The sequence below is a fragment of the Amblyomma mixtum genome, chromosome 2 (assembly GCF_055824585.1).
Source record: "Amblyomma mixtum isolate Tamu chromosome 2, ASM5582458v1, whole genome shotgun sequence".
In the NCBI taxonomy this organism is placed as follows: domain Eukaryota; kingdom Metazoa; phylum Arthropoda; class Arachnida; order Ixodida; family Ixodidae; genus Amblyomma; species Amblyomma mixtum.
Window position 1 is genome coordinate 317,593,452 of NC_143013.1, and position 19,917 is coordinate 317,613,368.

The 19,917-nt window shown below is 45.6% G+C and overlaps 1 protein-coding gene and 1 pseudogene across 3 annotated transcripts in view; both read right to left on the reverse strand.

Annotated features, from left to right (window-relative positions):
- The window catches only part of LOC149365099 (putative RNA-binding protein EEED8.10), a 45,683-nt gene that overhangs the window by 15,998 nt on the left and 9,768 nt on the right, over positions 1–19,917 (reverse strand). For all 3 annotated transcript variants that reach the window (XM_089575180.1, XM_089575179.1, XM_089575178.1), the window contains exons 6-16: positions 18,506–18,638; positions 17,709–17,801; positions 15,954–16,067; positions 12,614–12,711; positions 11,338–11,378; positions 11,164–11,239; positions 9,400–9,567; positions 8,099–8,147; positions 7,938–7,984; positions 4,785–4,864; positions 2,474–2,579 (exon numbers count right to left, since the gene is read on the reverse strand). In XM_089575180.1, coding sequence (XP_089431306.1) covers positions 2,474–2,579; positions 4,785–4,864; positions 7,938–7,984; positions 8,099–8,147; positions 9,400–9,567; positions 11,164–11,239; positions 11,338–11,378; positions 12,614–12,711; positions 15,954–16,067; positions 17,709–17,801; positions 18,506–18,638 — 1,005 coding nt within the window. The remainder of the gene's footprint in view (positions 1–2,473; positions 2,580–4,784; positions 4,865–7,937; positions 7,985–8,098; positions 8,148–9,399; positions 9,568–11,163; positions 11,240–11,337; positions 11,379–12,613; positions 12,712–15,953; positions 16,068–17,708; positions 17,802–18,505; positions 18,639–19,917) is intronic.
- LOC149365100 (uncharacterized) lies at positions 5,587–6,281 on the reverse strand (annotated as a pseudogene).

Consider the following 19,917-nt stretch of genomic DNA (forward strand, 5'->3'; position numbering starts at 1 on the left):
GTTGGTGGGTGGTTCGTTCAGTTCGAGGCTGGGCTGCACCTGAACATTATCACCATCCAGCCATTCAAACATGCAGTCCTCTGAGACATCCTCCCGCCCGACCTGCTGGGCCGACTCGCCTGCCCAAGGGAGGTGATGAGCTGTGCGCTACCGTTCTGGCGGACTTCGATGCCTGCTGCTTCGTGCTGCCACTCTATGATGTGGCGGACCTGTTTTTTTTTTTCACCACCAGCATCCGGCTTCGTACCAGCTCCGCTCTGTACCACACGGCCTCCGTCGGAACACAGACCCTCCCAGCAGCCCCTGGCCGCCTCCCTGCCACCCTTGACCAGCATCTCCAACCCGGCTGTCCCATGCCACGACATCCCAGGCAGGCTCGACACAAGCTTTGCCACAGCTCCGGCTCCCTCAACTGTCCCCTGTGCGCATTTGGACCTGCCTGCCTCATAGCACTTACCGGAGCCACTGGTGTATCAAGACAATCTTCAGGTCGAGTCCGCCTCCTCCCCACCACCTCAGCTATCTTGCTCCAATGTAGCCCCGCAAAACATGACACCCACTTAATGTCTCCTCAATTCCAGGCGCATCAACCGCAGACAGACCTGCTTCCTTGCGTTTTTTCCTTTTTGCCCGCGACCACTTCGAATGATGACCCTGTTGTGCCTCATGGCAACAGCTTCAACCTACAGACAAATGCTGCCCAGTCCCCGCCACACAGCCCTTTACTGACGTTACCGCCAGCGCCTCCCGAAGACGAGGAATGCTATGCACCAGCAGCACTGTTGCGGCTTTCGGCATCACTGTCTGCCTCTTCGCAACAGCCAACAGCTCAACAGGCCTCTGCAGCGACATCAAAGCCGCAGCCAGCTGATGCTAAAGAGCCTTCGGCAAAGACCAAGCCTGCTAGCCAAACTCCGAGCCCCCTAAAAGGCCCGCAACGCACTAAAAGTCATATGAGAAGGCCAAACTGGTGACAGCAGTAACAAGCATAGCGGTTGTCACCAGCCCTACTTTGCCTGAAAGGGACCCTGAACCAGTGCCAGTGGCAGTCCTCAAGCCAAACCAGGCCACTAATGTAGGCCCTTCTTGCTCCCCACCGGAGTTAGAATATTCAAAGCAGCCTGACACCATTGGCTTGGCCACCACTAAATGCAAGTTCGACGGGAGGCCATCGCACACAATATCTAGTCCACAGCAGATTCAGGTTCCAACCACACTGCAGCTTCATCAGCCGCCGCCTTGCAAGATGCTGGTTAGAACACCCTGGGACCATGGCCTTGGCCGGATGCTGCCGCCGCCACTCTCTCTTCTTCGGCAGCCTTTAATAAATGTGGCCATGGTCGCCTTCTAGGCAATCATGGTGCTTCATCAACAGAAGGTTTGGAGAGCTATGCTCCAGAGGCCTCTTGCACTCATCTATTTTTATTCTGAGCCTTGTGTCCAGTGAGATTTAACCGGCAGCAGCAAGAATCTAAAGCTAAGACTTTCTCGAGATTCGCAGGATGCCACGACAACTCACAGCGGACCATCTCTGAAAGACAGACTGCTTCAGACTGTTTTTCCACGGTGCCACCCATGACGCATGCAACAAACATGGGCCACCCGCAAGCACTGTCATCCTCGCTCTGCGTTCTAACTTGCGCCACAGAACTACGCATCTTGTCATTCCCAGAATTAACTAAGATCGAAAACAGGCACCTGGTTCGCAGAGAGTATGTGTGTACCTCCGCCAGTTTCCATGATGCTTACCTTCCGAAACACTTCTGAACAACTAACTTTCGTACTTTAGTCCTTTTGAAACATTTGACATCCCAAAGCAACTCCAGCTATGAGGACCACCTTTTGAAAAATTGGTCAGAAACATCCATTAGTGCCATACGAAAGCTGGCAGCTTGTCATAAAAGTACCTTTAAGTCTAGCTTGAAATCATAAAAATTTGATAGTGGCCACAGTAGCTGCAGTCACTTTGACTTCAACCACATAATACATTATGTGCTAGCGATCATGGTCAGCTTGTATTGCATTGTAGAGAAAATAATTGAGAACAAAGTCGGGGACAGTTTTTGGGAGAATTAAGAAATTAAGATAGTGTCCGTATGGTCAGGGAGAGTTGACAGGTGTGCTATCGGGTCTCTCATTTTCATCTTCTAAATTTTAAGACTTGGCCAACTTTACGAAACCTTTGGCACTCACACCAACTCTGTAAAATCAGGTTCGTACTGCATAATGATTACAACATAAAAGAAGGATGTGTGATTACAACCATAGCAGAACAAGGGCGCCAACAATGTGGCTAGAGGGCTTAACGTAGCAATGCACTCCTACATTTCTGAGACACCCTTGGCATTAAGTGACCAGTGTTGAAAGAGTTTCTACTGGACAAGTAACCAACTGTCCTTACTACCTCAAGAACGATTCTGCTCCTCAAGCTGTGTTGGAAGAGCAATGCGAGTAGACTATAAGAGAAACATACCTTGCGTACGTAGCTGATCTTCAGATGCCTCAACTCCGCCAGCTTTGCCACATGAACCATTGCAGCATCAGTGATGCCGTTCTCACAGTTAGTAAGATTCAGGCACCTGAACAACACATTGCATGTCTTAGGCACAAAGTTCCTGACAAAGTGGCTGGTGCAGGTCAAGTAGAATAAACACATGTATGCATACTTTGGGAAGAGCACATATACACAATTGACTCTCAACAATTCGATTTTGAAAGCAATCGAAAATTTCGGTGAATTGTTATTATTATTGTGAAGAGCTTGGAATAAAGGTAGTCAAGTAATCAGTTTCAATAAATCAGAGGTTCGAATTAGTGAGGTTCCAATATACACACTCATTACCACTAATTCAGAGCTCAACATCATGCATGCATTTCTGAGAGACAACAATTTCCGATCACACATGGGAGACCAAAGCGCAACCTGATGACAAGTACTATGTTCATGCACTATACAGTATTTGCAGTGGCTCATCATGCAATTCTGTGCACAAGGCATGACAACAGCCTTAGAGCCCCGGCAAGCTGGCCAAGCCTCCTATGTTTCTTTCTCTTTTTGTGTGTGTGTGTGTGTGTGTGTGTGTGTGTGTGTGTGTGTGTGTGTGGAAAATAACTCCCTTCCAAGCAACATAAAACAATGCCCCTTTTGACCTGCAGTAGTTTACAACAATGGTTCTCAAACTCGGTTCGACGTAAACAGGCTTGTGCAAAGTGTTTTTTTTTTTTTTTGGTTTGAAGCGAATAGTAATTTTTATTCAAAAATTTTGAAGCAATTATTTTGAGTACTTCTAGTGCACACAGAAACTGCTAAACAGCACGTAGGCATTTTTAAAATCATGTATTTTGCTAATACACGATTTTAAAGTAGCAAGTAAAGTAGCATGATTTTGCAGTAGTAAAGTAAAGTAGTAAAAAGTAGCATGATTTTGCTAAGTAGCAGCACAATACACGGACAAACAAAGAAAATAAATGGGTGAAATGTTTCTCCTTGTATATTTATAGGCTGCTTGGACTCCTCTTTCTACTAGGTATGTGTGAATATTCTATAATTACAAATATTCGGTCAAATAGTATCTGCTGTTCGATTTTATCTGAATTTTGCTATTCAAAATTTCGCAAGTATTTGTCTCGAACGAATAACATTTCTGGAACTCTTGCTGCTTGTGGTCTCGGTTCAGTACGCCTCCTACAGGATAGCACCGCGGCACACGCAGCTTGCCTGCGCAGCGCGTGTGCTGGAGATGGTCTGCGCATGCTCACGACAACAAACGCGAGCAGGCGGAAGCGCGGTGTCCAGATTTGTATCTGCCAAGTGTCCGTGGCCACGCTACCCAGGGTGTGCAAGCACCACAACTGGTATGGCTGCATGTATCAGCAGAGACATCTAGCACAGCGTGGTCTGCTTTCGCACGCCACCAGTGTGCACATGCTGACTGGTCCCCACGGGGCAGGTTGCAAACAACTGACCGGTGTCATGTGGCATTCTCAGGGTGATCTGGGCATGCACAATGGCTCTCTGCGGAGGCAGACTGCGCAATGCTAAGTTTCTCTCATCGGAGAATGCATGTTTCCCTTGACTTCCGCAGAACGAGTCTGAGCTAACTGCAGCTGCCCTTCTGCACGTGAAGTTCGCTACACAAGCATGACGGCACGAACACAAAGGGCAGCTAAAAATGAGACACATGGAGATGGGTGCAAAGTTCCGGCACCAGATGCGGGATGGCGCTGGGCACGCAGTACGCAATCTTAATGAGTGTCATGGAGTCACTGCTTAAAAGCAACAGATGTGCAATGATGCAAAAGCAATTAAGAGCAGCACTTGGAAGCCCCACATATAGGTCTCGCACCCCAAAAATACATCGACACTGCGTGTAGGTCGGCTCTACCAGTTTCCAATGGCTAGCTTCGCAGAAAGTTGACACAGCTTCAATGCATCTTCTCTTTATTTCATGTAATGGCTTTGTGTGTATGATAAATGCACGATTTTTAAAATGCTCACTGTGCCATTCAACCTTTTTGTGTGCCAGAAGTACATAATTATTTGCTTTGAAATTATTCGAAGAAAATTACTATTCGCTTCAAATTTGCTTCGAACCAAACAACCACTATTGGTATGTGCCCACTTTCTACTTTCTTTTCATGCATCTAAAATAAGCCAAGTCCATGGTTACTCAAATTCATGTCAGTACAGAAAGTCATGTCATGTAAGGCTTGTTTTCAGAGCTGTGCTACCTGCAGAGTGTAAGATCCTACTAGGATTCCCATGCACTGAATACAACGCTAACCTGAGCTTACGGCAACCACTGCTGATGGCTGCCATGGAGACATCGCCGACAGACCGGTTGTGGCTCAGATCCAGCTCCTCCTGAACATTTTCCACCATGCAAAGAGACAAATAAAAAATAAGTGCCCTGTGAGCCTCCTTGCATCATGTTTCAAGAAATATATATAACACTTAAAACAATGAAGCACCTAGCCTGCGTGAAAAGGTGTTAAAGAAAACATGACGACAAAAGCCAAGGCACTACAGTCGAACCCGGATATAGGTAGTATTGTATTCTAAGGGGATCGGAAACATTCCCCGCATCTTCACGAACTACGGGAAAAAATCTTGCGACTTCTATGTTCCTTCCTGTTTTAATGAGCTGAAGATTAAAAATGAAGTAAACAGCATTAATCAGGTGAAAATTAACGGCCATTAGTGGGAAAAATGGATCTCTAAGTAGTTTATATTACATAGGCTCGCATGCAGCAACACACAAAACAGGCTCCCAACACATTTGTTCGAGCTGAGATTGAATGTTCTATGTATATATCATGTTTTTTTAATGTTATAATGAGTGAATGTATGTATGAGTGCATCTTGTATTAGTGTATTAGCATGTATAAGTGCATTTATGTGTGTACTTTTGCAGTGTCCTATACGTATGAGCACACATAATGAGTATTATAACTGGTATACTTTGCATTATATCTTTTCATTTATTTGTCACGAGAAGGTACTTTGGTTTTTCTTTCTTTTTTATTATAACCCCCCCCCCCCCCCCCCCCTCCCCCCTGCGAGCAGTATTTCTAGTTTGACTGCCCCATACTGCTCACAAGCCAACTTTGATTGCTTAAGCGGGCTGGAAATGACTCTGTAAAACAGTAAGGAATAAAGCATTACTATTATTATTATTATTATTAGTACGATATAGCGAAAATTCGATATACAGATGGAGGCTGAAACTGCACTTGCGATCATGACAAATTGTGGCAAAGTCCGGGCACGCAACATGAAAGCATTTTATTTCACACACACACACAAAAAAAGTTACTTTTGGATTGCTTTTTGCTGTGAATAGTGAAGTTGAGAATGCTAGTTTCAATCTTCTCGAGACTGTCTAGGAGCGACAGCCCGGTGCCTTCCATTTCGCTGCAACAACGCCGAATGAGGCTGAACGCTGATGCCAGTCCAGCGGCTGTGCACGGGTGCATGCATCTCTTCGGGAGCACAGTTGTCCTCATCATCGCCGGAATCACCTTCTTGGGAGCCACCTATTCCAGCCACTATGTTCTTATCAGTGAGTTCAGCTACAGCCTGAACTTTGCTGTCAGCATTGATGAAATGCGTCCTCCAAGCATTCATCGTCACCACCCAAAGCTTCCGGACATTCATCTCCAGCCACTTCAAGGCTTGCCTTGCCAAAACATTTGGCTACCGTGGCTTGTTCCACATCGTTCCAAGCACCGGCAGTCATCTGGATGGCACTGAGCAGGCCAATCTTGATATCAGTTCCCATGTGAAGGTTTATGAGGCGCCGCTGAGCAAGTAGTTTTCTGTAGCATACCTCGAAAGCCTTCATGATACCCTTGTTCAGAGCCTGCAGTCTCACTATGGTGTTCAGCGGGAGAAACTCGAGTTCAATGTTCTGCAGCTTGCAAGTTGTTTGATGGGCCGAGCAGTTGTCTACCAGAAGGCAGACTCGGCAGTCTGACCTGCCCAACTTGGTGTGCCATCTAGGCCTTACTATTACAGCCACAGCAGAGGGGAGCTGCTTGCAATTCTTAAAGCTACATGGCGACGTGCTCTTTCCGATAACACGGATGCAGCCTGCACGAGCTGTCCATGTTTGCCGCAAGCAGAACCGTCACACGACAACATTTGCCAAAGGAGACCAGTCTTGTCTGCACTAAAGATCGGTAAGCAAAAACTTTGTAGCGATCTTTGGCAACTCCTCTGAAAGCCACTGCTGCATCTCCTGGCTGCTGACAGCCCCACTTTTGCTTGAAATGGCTTTTCACACAATGCCATGGCAGTTTTTAAACCGCTGCAGCCACCCTGTGACTCTGCAAAAGTTCTCTTTGCCAAAAGCCGTGGCAAACCATTTGGCCTTCTCCATTAACATGGGGCCATACAAATGGGTGCTTTTTGCTCGGGCTTCAAAAATCGACGTATACAGTGCCTTCTCAACTTTGTTGAAAGCAGCAGGGCGCACACGACACTCTCCCGAGCGACTCTGCTCACCTGCTTTGAGTGTGATGTCCTGCTTGCTTTTTAACAGTGCACTTAAGAGTACTTAGCGGAGTGCCGAATGCACCTGACACGGAGGACTTCTTTTCGCCATTCTCGACACGCTGGGTCACCTGAAGGTTTGTTGAGAAGTCCAGATTCTCTCTCTTTTTTACGTCTGCAGATGCCATAGCTCACGAAACGACAGCAGTCACGCACACTACAACTGATGTGTTGAAGCAAAGACGTGCACAAGAAAAATGCGACAGACTCTGCTCCGGCTGATGGAGTCGAGTAGCGTCAGTCTAGGAGTCTGCGAAGAAATGTCAAAGGGAAGCGTCAGTCTAGGAGTCTGCGAAGAAATGTCAAAGGGAAATGAAGGAGAGAGGGAGAGAAAACTCAGCAGAAATGCGCCGTTTGTGCCAGCTGTGCTAGTTGTAGGGTGCCGCGAGCACAATTCGCCTTTTTCACATGAAAAAGGCGGCATGGCTTTCAAACATTGCTGCTCGCCTCAGTGCCGCGCGCTGTGCGACCAGAGATGCGAGTGTCTATGGGAAAAGTGCACCTTCCAGGGGCCCGGCATGGTGTTTGAAATATCGAACGGCCGGCAGAACTGGAATTCAATATACCATACAACTGCCCTATACTCTTACACAATATTTTCAAAGGGATAATCTTTGTGTTCAATATATCCGGGTTCAACTCTAATTATAAACATAGAATAAACACCATGTCACCCAAAGGTAAGCTTGTTGCCTTCTACCTACAGTGCACAAGTGATGCACTGTGCTTTTGTTTGGTGGTGTCAAAATCCATGAATGAGTTCGTATTTAGCATAGATCATTCGAATGTGCACGAAAAGTGAAATGTGAATGCCATTGCAAGAACAAAGGAGAACATGCAGGCACACAGAGTGCGGAGTAAAAGGGGCTGAAACTGAACTCACCAAATGGCGCAGGTGGGCAACAGCATCTCCAATACCTTTGCTGGTAGCTGGACGAGGGAAAAACAAACAAACTTAGTAACAGACATTCAGGTGAATGCATGGCAGGGTAAGTACAGAATGCTATGTGACACAATCATGACACAGAGGGTAAACCTACTTACCGTGAAAAAGTGACCTTGAGAGGCAAAGCACCTTCAGTGCAGCTAGGTTCTGTAGGCATGGAGAAAAAGAAGATGGCATTAAACAATGGCTTGCATAATAACTGCTTTTAGTATTTTTTTCTGTTCTCCCAAGTAACACCAACGAGTGGAACCAATTTACTAAAAACAAAGTTCTACAGCAACATCTGATACAATTTGCTGCAAATCTCACTGTTTTAAATGACTACTACTGCCTTTTGAACTCCTTATTACTAATGGATGATTTAACCTCTTGTTCTGAACTTTGTTTTCTTGACACATTAGCTTGGCGCATGATAGCCTTAGTTGCTTATGCGCCATTAAACTCAACTCAACTCAACTATTCTTGACACATTAAACACCTGGGGTGGTATTCTCCCGGTGTCGCCTTTTGCGACATGTCGCATTAGGGCGGGGCCTAAAAAAGTGCGTACAGTTGCTCGGAGAAACGGAAAACGCCGCCGGCACTTTCATCTGCGATGCTTTCATTCACTCCGAGAAGCGACAATTTACCACTGCTGATTCACTAGCAGCAGTAGTTTTGTATCTTTGATTAGTAGTTGTTAATTATAGCAGAGATGATTATTTTTAATTTCAAGCAGCATAATGTAAATACTACAGTCAATGAGTACTTATAATGCCATCTCGTCGCTGCGGGCAACATCTGCTTCGTTGTCTGTTTACGGCGGTGCAAAGTAAGTTCGTATGGCGAGCGGCAGCCCGACTCAGCAGACGGTAATTTGGCCGTGCTGCAAGAATCCCTGCTTCACTGCTGCTCGCTCCGATGGAGTGCGAGGAAAGGAGACCCAGTGTTGTCATGTGCCGACTCGCACGATAACCGTGGCGACATCGAAAAGCTTCGTCGGTCAAAGCAAACGGGTCGCAGTGTCCGTGGACACGGCACTCTTCTTCACGGCTCAAAAACCAGACAAGGAGAGTGGGACCCATGGCGTCTAGTATCAATTTCCTAGCCCGTCGCCCGCACGAATCGCTTCAGCGCATTCCGTTGTTCGACTAAGCGTAGTAAATTGGGGCAACGTCACGATGACGTAGTAGGAAGGCGGATCCGTGTCGTCACGCCGCTGTCACCGCGGCTCGAGCCAATGAGCGAAGAGCGAAGGCGACATGTCGCAAAAGGCGACACCGGGAGAATAACACCCGTTTCTCTTTTCTGTATTCACAACCTACAAAAATCCCCTTTTCGGGATTGCAAGTAGACAGAACCTCCTCCTGAGTAGCAAATAAATAAAAAAAAAGCAATAGAGCACTGGTGACAGCAGCACCTTGCAGAGCGCAAGCAGGTCGACATCCGAGACCCTAAAGCACTCCTGGAGCTCCAGGTGGGTCAGGGCACTGCACATGTTGGCTATTCGGCAGATGCCCTTCGTGGTCAGCCCCGAGCAGTCACGGAGAGACAGGTGACGCAGTTGCAGCCCTTCGACATTGAAGCACTGCACGGCAAAAAGACAGTCACCATCACAGTGTGCAGTGCACTTTAATATGAACACCAAAGTTCGTCACAGAACCTGCTCGCCACGTTAACCCTTCAGCCCTGAATTTTTTTATTTTGGTCGTAGATTTTTCTGCTCCATGTCTTTGCAATGTTTAATTAACGCCCCATTACCAAATAGTAAAAATTTACAGCTCATGGTGCAAATATTAACGGATTTACAGGTATGGTGTCAAAATCGAACGTTAGAGCTCAATGGGTGTAAAATGCGAAAGGGATCACTTTGGTAACTGCAACTGACAATAAAGAAGTGAATGAAAAAATTTATTCTGCAGTGTGGAGAACTCTAAACAAGCATTTATTTTTAATTGTAAGGTACAGATGGACCTTGCTGTTGCCACAAAAGGCACCGCTCTCTCTCGTTTTCCTTCACCTTGTGTTCTGCGGAATTTCTCCTCCTCCTCATCATAGACAGGCTAGTGTTCCAGCTGATATGTGTCATGTCAACAGCACACGTTCAAACCTTGAACAGACTTCCTGGAAGGCGAACGCGGACAAGGTTTTCCACAAATCTGTAGCGTCATCTTTTACAGAGCTTCATGAAGTGCTTCAGTAACGCTCAGCGCGGAGCCCAGCACATCTAAGTTCTAAGCTTGTGTGAGGCCCAAAGCATCTGGCTTGTGCCTACTTTCCAACCAACTGCTTACTATAGAAGAATTCATAAACTGGAAAACAATCTGTCGTGTCTGCATCTTGACCAAATGCTGTTCTCTACAGGCGACAAGAAATTTGCTCTCAACCTTAGGCTTATGTGGCGCAGATATCTCTCAGATGGGGAGAAAGCAGAAGCTGTTTACAAGCACACCAAATACACGTTCTCATAAAAAAGTAGCCAAACACGCTGCACTGCTACCAGCGTCGAGAGTGCGCCACACGTGCTGCATGAGCAGTGGTGCGCGAGTTGCAGTGTGAATACCCCGGCTGCTTCGTGCAGCTCCCTGCAGATGCTCACAGGAGGAGGAGAGTTCATCAAAAAGCTAATTTTAAAATTTCGTTTGCTTGCTGTGTGGAATATTCATGTCAGCTGTCCAACAAGATCATCAGTGTAGGTGGATCCACAAAACTACTAGCAGCTGCTCTTCATGAAAGATCACTCAATGGTCACTGGCGGCAACCGTTGAGCCCTGGTGGTGTCCAAGTCGCACATGTCAAAAACATGTTGCACAGCAGTGTCTACGCATTCAATATGTTTACGACGATGATATAAGCGTGGACGGACATTTCACAAAACATTTAAAAATCTGAGCGGGGAAAAGAACGAATGGTTAGCGAGGTATAACTACAAATTTGCTATACCTCTGCTTCTTCACTCCACGCCTACCATGCTTCCCTAGAACACACCTCAATGAAAATTTGTAAACAGTGACGCCAATAGCAACAGGGATCCGGAGGAACTGTCCTATTAAAAATTAATAGCATTTCCGTACGTTACTGATGCACGAGCGGAATATTTGTGTTGTGGTGACACCGCCAGGGCCGAAAGGGTTTAAGTACACATCTCAATGCATGCTTGCACAAAATGACCAAGGTTTCTTACCTCACCAGAAAACTCGTACATGTCAGTTAAGTCCAGGCGTTCCAAGGACTTGCATCGTCGAAGCAGCCGTTTAAGTCTGGGGAGAGAAACACAATCACCGAGGCACCACTTCAGTTTCGCATGGTAAAGTATCGAGTAAAAAAAAAAAAAAGTGAGGTGTGCTCCTGAACCCACCCTTTCTCCCGTACATCACAACAGTCCCTCAGCAGGACGCTCTGAAAGAGACAACAAGAGCAGCCCATTACATTATGCACATATGTACACACCATGCTACTTTCTGCAGAAAAAGAAAACATTGAAGATGCGTTGCAGTTGTGCCTGCTGCATGGCACAGACGCACAAAGCAAGCAAGTTCATGACGTAAAGTAGTTTGCTTTATGAGGTTTATAACATCCAAAAGCAAATCAGGCTACGAGAGACACGATAATGGAGGGCTCAGGATAATTTATGCCACCTGGAATTCTTTAACGTGCACTGACATGACATAGTACACGGGCCCCTAGTATTTAGACTCCATTCAAATGAAACTTCCGCAGCTGGGATTGAACCAACTTCTTTCGGGTCAGCAGTGGAACACCATAACCACCGAGCCACTGCGGCGGCCCTTGAGTGTGTATAGTAGTCAATTTTTTTAATCAGAATGGTCTTTGCCTTTATGACCATATTATCGCATTCTGAAACTCACATCCTCCTCATTAAGGGGAGACAACGGCTTAGACTGAAAATTTTTATTAATGACATCACAATTACCAAATCTTCACGGATCACATATTTTTGGCTGCTAATTGTAAATATGCCTTTAATTTCATGATCATTGTTAATATATGCAATATATTATGTAAAGCTTTTGCTAGGAGTAAAGATATCCTGCGGCAGGGAACTTTCTGAAATGGATGCCATTTTTATTTCTCCATATCAAGAAAAGTGTTAAGGATAAAATGTCATCCTGCATAAATTAGAACTTGAGTTTACAATGTAAGGCTTTGAAGCAGCCACTTCAGAAACTAGATATAAACTTTTTTTTTTTACGAAAATCTTCGTGCACAAAAGTTATTAAATTTTACCTCCAACTGAAACATTCAGTCATGGCTGGGATTATATCAACAAGCCCATGCTCAATAGCTGAAGGCCGTATAGTCAATAAGCTATCACAGCAGGTTGGAGCTAGTTCGTAGGGCAACTGTTGATTCAATACTCACCAGCTGTTGCCTTCCGCAGTGAACCACACCTACATTACTTTCTTTAAGCCTCATTTTATGCAAAGCAAAAAAACTATCTCTGCTCAAGAAAATGTTCTCTATGTAGGTTGATTCTTGAAAGATTAGCGAGAGAATGATAAACATTAAAAAGAAGCCCCTAGAAAATGAAGGGCCCAACTTTAATCCCACAGCTACACAAAAAAGCAGCACTTTTGGATGCATGCATGAAGGGAAAATGGGAGAAGACAAACCTTGAGCTTGGGGCATCTGTTTGCGAGTTGATGGATGGATGAATTGGTCAACTGCACACCGGATGCATCCAGGTGCTCCAGGTTGGGGCAGCGCATGCCTGCGCAGGCATCCACCACAGAGGCTTTCGTCCCACGGTGGCAAGCTTGTGCGGTATAACACTCACGGCAACAGTTTCCCATTGAAGAAAAGTTTGTGGTTTTATGGTGTTCAACGCCCCAAAGCGACTCAGACTAGGAGGGGCGCAGGGCTTTGGATAATTTTGACCACCTGGGGTTCTGTACAGTACACGGGCCTCTAGAATTTCGCCTCCATGGAAATGTGCCCGCCATAGCCGGGATCAAGCCCATGTCTTTCGGGTCAGCAGCCGAGCACCATAACCACTGAGCCATCGCAGCACCCAATTAAAAGAACAATAAGGTAAGGACAAAGAATTATTTGCTGGCACTTGTTTTTCAATAATTAGTTTTTACAGTAAGTTACCACAGAATACTACATTACTAGCAGTAATAAACGAAGAGAAGTAATCATGACCCCGACTTTATGCATCCGAGAACAAACCTCTCATTGCATAGCCTTGTTTGAAGAAAGATTGGTTTATGCTTTATGAGATTTAATGTCCCAAAGCGACTAAGGCTATGAGAGACGCCGCAGTGAAGGGCTCCGGAAATTTCGACCACCTGGGGTTCTTTAACTTGCACTAACATCGCACAGCGCACGGGCCTCTAGAATTTCGCCTCCATCGAAATTCCGCCGCCGCGGCCGGGATCGAACCTGCGTCTTTCGGGTCAGCAGCCGAGCGCCGTAACCACTGAGCCACTGCGGCGGGGCTCAGAATTAATGAGGTTTTACTACCCATCATGTTATTTTTAGTAGCGAGCCATGTGTTACTCCATAGATTTCACTTTGTAACTCATTTTATAAAACCACATTACATGCTGCGCATTGCTATGTGCCTAATCAAGCAGTATACATATATCTGCATGTCACAATATATTTTTTTTTGTATGGTACTGAGCCAGTTTAGTTTCGTTCATTTTGGTTGCAAAGACCATACATTAATTTGAGACAGATAATGACACCTGCCCATTTACACTTTCTGAAATTATTTTTTTTTTTTGAGCTGGACACACATCCAATAATCGAAGGCATTTTTTTATTCACATTCGCATTCGATTTGCATCCGAAATTTAAATATTCACACACCTTTAGTTATTAATGCTGCATAATACTCCTGATGCAATTTTCTTTTTAACTATTTACCGTTTGTTACACCATTTTACAGTTTTTTCATCACTTCTTAAAATGTTTTTAGAAGGCAGACAGCCATAATGTTGACATTGGAGCTGCAATCAGCTGTACTGCTACCGGCAAAAGAAAGTTGCTGGTGTCCGATCCTGAGCACCAGTATTGTCATACTGAAAGTTTGGTTTGGTTTATTGGGGTTTATCGTCCCCAAGAGACTCAGGCTATGAGAGATGCCGCAGTGAAGGGCTCCGGAAATTTCGACCACCTGGGGTTCTTTAACGTGCACTGACATCGCACAGCACACGGGCCTCTAGAATTTCGCCTCCATCGAAATTCAGCCACCGCGGCCGGAATCGAACCCGCGTCTTTCGGGTCAGTAGCCGAGCGCCGTAACCACTGAGCCACCGCGGCGGGGCAGTCATACTGAAAGTGTTTTTAAAAACACCTTAAGGCATTAAACTGTAGTTTTGATAAAACCTACACGTCATGGATTGACTCTCTCTGCGTCCTAGAAGGTAGGGTAGTTGCACTTGCAAAGTCAAAGTTTGCAGATGCTGACTACCTGAGAGAGAGAGTCATTCCCATATTGAATATGTTTTAAACTGTTTTGGCATGTTTCTTAGAACTGTAGCTGGTTATTCTGCTTATTTGGGAAACGAGCTTTCAATTGCCAAAAAGAAAATATGGTTGAGGCAGGAACGTGATCCTGTGTACTTGGCATTTGTTTTAATAATCCACTGAGGAGTGTTTCTTGTGAACAAGCTACCATCCACATATATGAGAAAACTAGGTATGCTGGATATACATACAGTGAGAAATCGAAATTCCAGGGAAAAACCTCCTCACTTTAAGCTGTTACTTTCATAAACACTATGATGCATCACGTTCAAGCGCAAATATTTAGATACCTAAGGAAGCCACTTTTAGAACACAATGTAATTATTCCCTATTCCTCACAGACGCAAGGAGGACATATTGTATATACTTATGTAAGGGCCACACTTTTTTTCCGCAGTTTTGACATAGTGCAGTTCTCATACGGGACCAGCATTTTTCAGTAAAATTTTTTCAACTAAAGCAAAGCCCTGATTTCATTCTTTTTTTATGCTGCGACATGCATTTTTGTGACGGATTAGCGCAGTCCTGGCAAATCCTTCAAATACATAATGCATTGAAAGTATGGATGAAAGGACACGCGCCCGACGACCGGCACGAATCAACCGCTAAAAGTAAAATAGGATGCTAGATTACTTTACTGGCAAACGTCACGTGATTCTAAGATCAAGATTCTCCGAAGATCTGGCGCTCGACTGACCAACGGTTTGGAGCAGTGTGCCATGCTTGCGACACGCAGCCACCACTGTGAGGTGGTGTTCACCTGGCCTGCTTTTCCATGTGCTTCACTATTGAAGACCTCGCGAAAATCAGTTATATACATTCATTTTTATGCGAGGCTATTGTGTGATAGTAAACCGGTAACAAGATCGGACCGTCTGTAGTAAACTGTGACTAGATTCAAAGCACTTCCACCGCGGTTTCGTAGTGAAGCACACTAGGCCTGGCGACATTGGGAGCTACTACGACAATTGGGAGCTGGCGACATTGGCATGCTACTACGACACCCTAGACTGGCGGGCAGCGCAAAGACATCACCGCCAAGACATGCGCCACTAGCGTGGGTGCACCCCATACTGTTTTTTTTTGCAGCATAATTTTTGCTTTTCTGGTGTGAATGCCGCGTGCTCAGGACGGGTTAGCAGCACTGCGGCACTGCATATAAGTGGTTCCAGGCAGACACCGGCGCATGGGACGATTCGTGCATGGTTGCGCAGGCAGTTCATGTATCAGCTCCCAGTGTAACACACCACGTGGGCAAAATTATGCCCGCATAAAGTGAAGTAGTTCTTTTGGGAGCCTTTTCTCTTTTATTATGAGTTACTGGCTGCCAAGTTGGGGGTGTGGCCCTCACATCGGGATGGCCCTTACGCAAGTATATACGATATCCATGCTTATTTCATTTTGGCCAGTTTCCTGGTTCCTAACTGACACTTTTCAAGGTGAATTTTGAGCAGGATACCCTGCACAAAGCATTACCGATAGCCTTGACTGCTTTGTGGTCGAGCATGTGCGACGCTGTGGCCAGGTCCAGCCGGCGCAAGGATTTACCACAGCGTTCCAGAATGGCTCGCAGAATATTGACCGTCAGGGCTGAGGAGAAAGCAGTGAAGACAGAGAGAAGGGTTAGGCCCACAATATATAGTGTGCCGTCTCAGCACACAAGACGACTGCTTCCTTTCAGCATGACTGATGGTATATATATAAACTAATGAATGTCACCAGTCATGGGTATTCCCCCATGATGACAGTCACATAATACTGCGCATCCATCGGTACAGTGCAGCTGTGGTAAAACAAAGAAACAGTTTCAGCCCAGCCAAAGCCAGCAAAAGCCGAAACAGAAAATATGCTGAAGCTTTTAGTGCAACATTTGCTGCAAGGTGCAGTGTGGCACAACCAATAATTCAATGTGCAATTTGCTGCCTTTGCAATTTTTCAATGTGCAATTTCAATTATTCAATGTGGGATTTGCTGTTTTTGGTACGAGTATCTGTTCCTGTGGAGCAGCTACTTTCCACAACCTCTTTATAAGTATGTTCATAATGTGTATACAGGCATCAAGCCTTGCGATTGTCCCACATTCTACACAACCCTCCTGTATAGAGCGGGTAAAATGCAAGAGACTGAATAGTTTTGCACTGGGATCATTATTTTGTGTAGTGCTATGGGTGTTCTGTGCTGGCTGCATGTTCACATTCATAGACGCTGTAGTAGCAAACTCAATGCGGAAACTATTTTTCTTGAGGCGCTCCCTAAAGTCATCCCCACCTAGTGTTCGTCTATTGGCGTACAATTCCCTCATCCGTCCGTTACTAGAATATGCCGTAATCATTTGGGACCCTTTCACGTTAACAAACATTCAGAAATTAGAGCGAATACAGCATAAAGTAGCTAGATTTGTTTTTAACTCATATGGCCGTGCATCTGTAAGTGAGCTCGTGAGGCGAAGTGGGTTACCCCGTCACTGAGCGCAATCGTGTTTGTCGATTAAAGATTTTTTTCCAGCTTGTAAAAGGACATTATAAAGTTGATACCTCTAATTATTTTTCTTACTCCTCAGGTTATAACATGAGACAAAGGCATGCACTAACAATCACCCCTTTGAACGCGCGAAATAACTGCTTTAAATATTCTTTTTTTCCGAGGACAATTACTGATTGGAACAAACTTAATAGCGAGACTGTTAATCAAAATTCTTTACTTCTGTTTGAAAAGTGCCTGTAAATGTTGTGAATTTGTGTGTGTTTATATGCTTGTATTTTGTTTTGTCCCACCCTGCTATGATCTGTACAAGATCGCAGTATCTATAAATAAATAAAAATAAATAATAAATAAATAAAATAAATAAATAAATGACAACACTTAAGAGTTTACCTGGAAGCCGATAATCTTTCGGCCTTGCCTTCCTCACTAGCTCTATGAATTGGTGTGCCCATGGCATGGTGTGCGTTGAACTGCGACCCCTCTGTTCATGGATTCCCCAAAAACTGACCTTATCCGCACAAAGGTAGCACTTTGCATGTTTCCCGCACAGCACGTCTCCAAATTCAGTGTTTTATCACTTAGTGCACAAGCAGCAATAACACTGCAAGCAAGCAATTCTTGCTTACTACACATTCGCACACAGCTACACGTGACATACTGTTAACCCATGCTGAAAAATGAGAAGGGAAATTAGGAGGCAAAATGCAGTGGTGAAAAGAAAGAACAGAAAGTGGGCCAATGTCTTACGCTTTCCTTGGCTGATTGAGAAGACACCCGTGAAAGACAGTTTGTCCTGAGCCTTCCAGAGACGACGGGCAAGTGCCCGCCAACGCTGGCACACTGCAAGTGGCAAAGGCAGGTGCAAAAGCTTACAGCATTGCATAATGCATCCCGTAAACTAAGCAGCACAACACAACTTTACAGGCAACAGCACTCTACTCTCAGTGCTTGGTCTTGACTTTCAGTTGCAAGTAATAAGCTTGGCTTATGGGGGTTGTGTGTGAGTGTGTGTGTGTGTGTGGGTGTTTATTGTTTGTAGTTTATGGTTTGGGTGGGGTGGGGGTTTAACGTTCAAAAGCGACCCAGGCTATGAGGGATGCCGTATTGAAGGGCTCCGGAAATTTCGACCACCTGGAGTCTTTAACGTGCACTGACATCGCACAGTACATGGGCGACGAAATTTGACCGCTGCAGCCGGGATCGAACCCGTGTCTTTTGGGTCGGCAGCATGACGCCATAACCCCCGAGCCCCCACGGCGACGCAGCTGCAAGTAATAACCAGCTGTGTCATGAATTTAGAGAAAACCCCCAAAGGAGTAGATTACCATCAAGAGATTCTTTTTTCAATTGCAAACATTAAAACTACGTAAACTTCTTATGCAGCCGTATGGTGGTGGTTGGGTGGATGTTTGAGTAATAGTCTAGTATTACAAGCACCTAACAACACAAGTGAGCAAAACAACACAACTTAACAAATGTAACGAACACAACTGGTGGCCTTTAAAAGGCATCCAGAAAGAAGAGATTACGAAGAGAAACAGTACCTCTCTCGATGAGAACTCGAGTTTTAATGTCGAGCAAGCCAAGCACCAAGAGCAAAACATCGTCTGGCAGGTTGTCCATGTGGTCTGGTGACTCTAGCAGGTTGTCACCATTTCCATCCACATCCAAATTTGCCTACAAAAAGCCACCCCAAGTAAGAAGAATATCAGGGGTTGTAACATACATCCCACACAAGATCACAATACAGTGCTTGATGCAATGAGGTCCATGATGTGACAAATGATTTACAGTATCTCTACACAGCTCCCATTCAGTGCCAAGTGCACTACTGGAACCTGCATTGCTTAGCATGAGATTATAGCTCATGGGATTATTTGGGAACAGGCTGGGGGGGAACACATGTAGCCTCTGGCCCGTATTTCGAGTTTCGTCATTTTCAGCCGCACCCCACTAGTCCAAACACTGAAAGCAGCTGTCAGTTCGGTCGTGAATGTGAGTGCTGGCAGGATGTCAGTACATTCAAACTGATGCAGTGAAATGCCCAACAACACTAATGCTCTTTGCTGATAAACGAAACACCACAAAAGAAGAACTCAGCAAGGTTTTAGAGCATAGCTCTTAGGTGCCAGTTCCTGGCTTGTGCGCTATCACCGCTGTCGGTAAAATCGGCAGAACTATAGCAAAGCGAAGGGCACGGCGAAGGATATGAAAGTGGGGTGATTATGATGGGAAGGCAAAAATGAAAAAGCGAAGGTGGGGGTAGTGGTGGAAAAGAGAAAGGTGTAAGGTGTAAAGTGGAGGACGAGGTACGGCGGGGACAGGCAAGAGGGGTCGTGCTCGGTTTGCGCCGACTATGCGTAATGACTTCCTAAACGCATTTACAGATACCTGTTATGCTTAGAATGTGCACCGCAACCACCTGAGCAAAAGCAACCGCAGTGGATGCGGTAGCAGGCAGCTACCCTAATAACACCTCTGTTTGAGGCGGCACACATTTGAGGGTTTGCGAAGAACGATGCACTGCCTTGCCCAAATGAGGTGATTCCTTGTGAAAAGATTATGGGCCCATTAATGAGGCTGACTACGTTAGAATCAGCGAAAGATCTACCACAAAACTGCTAGTCGCAACTTAAATCAGTCATGGATTGGCAGTCAAACAGCAACCCAACACATACATGGGTGTGTATGGTGCCCTTATGGTGTCCACGCCGTTTACCATGGGAACGGGCATGCGCTACTCATGCCTTGTGGCCTGCTCCAAACGAAGACACGTCCTTTGTGGCTTCTATGTTCCTCTTTGAAGCAATGAGACAAGCACGTTGCAATGTGTTCTCACAGGGCGCAGCAAACTCGGGAGAGGACGGCACGACCAGGCAAGGGTTGCACCCTGCTGCTCTAAACCACTGAGGAGCGTTCGTTCAGTGCAATAGTTTAGGAGGCCCTGTGCGACAAA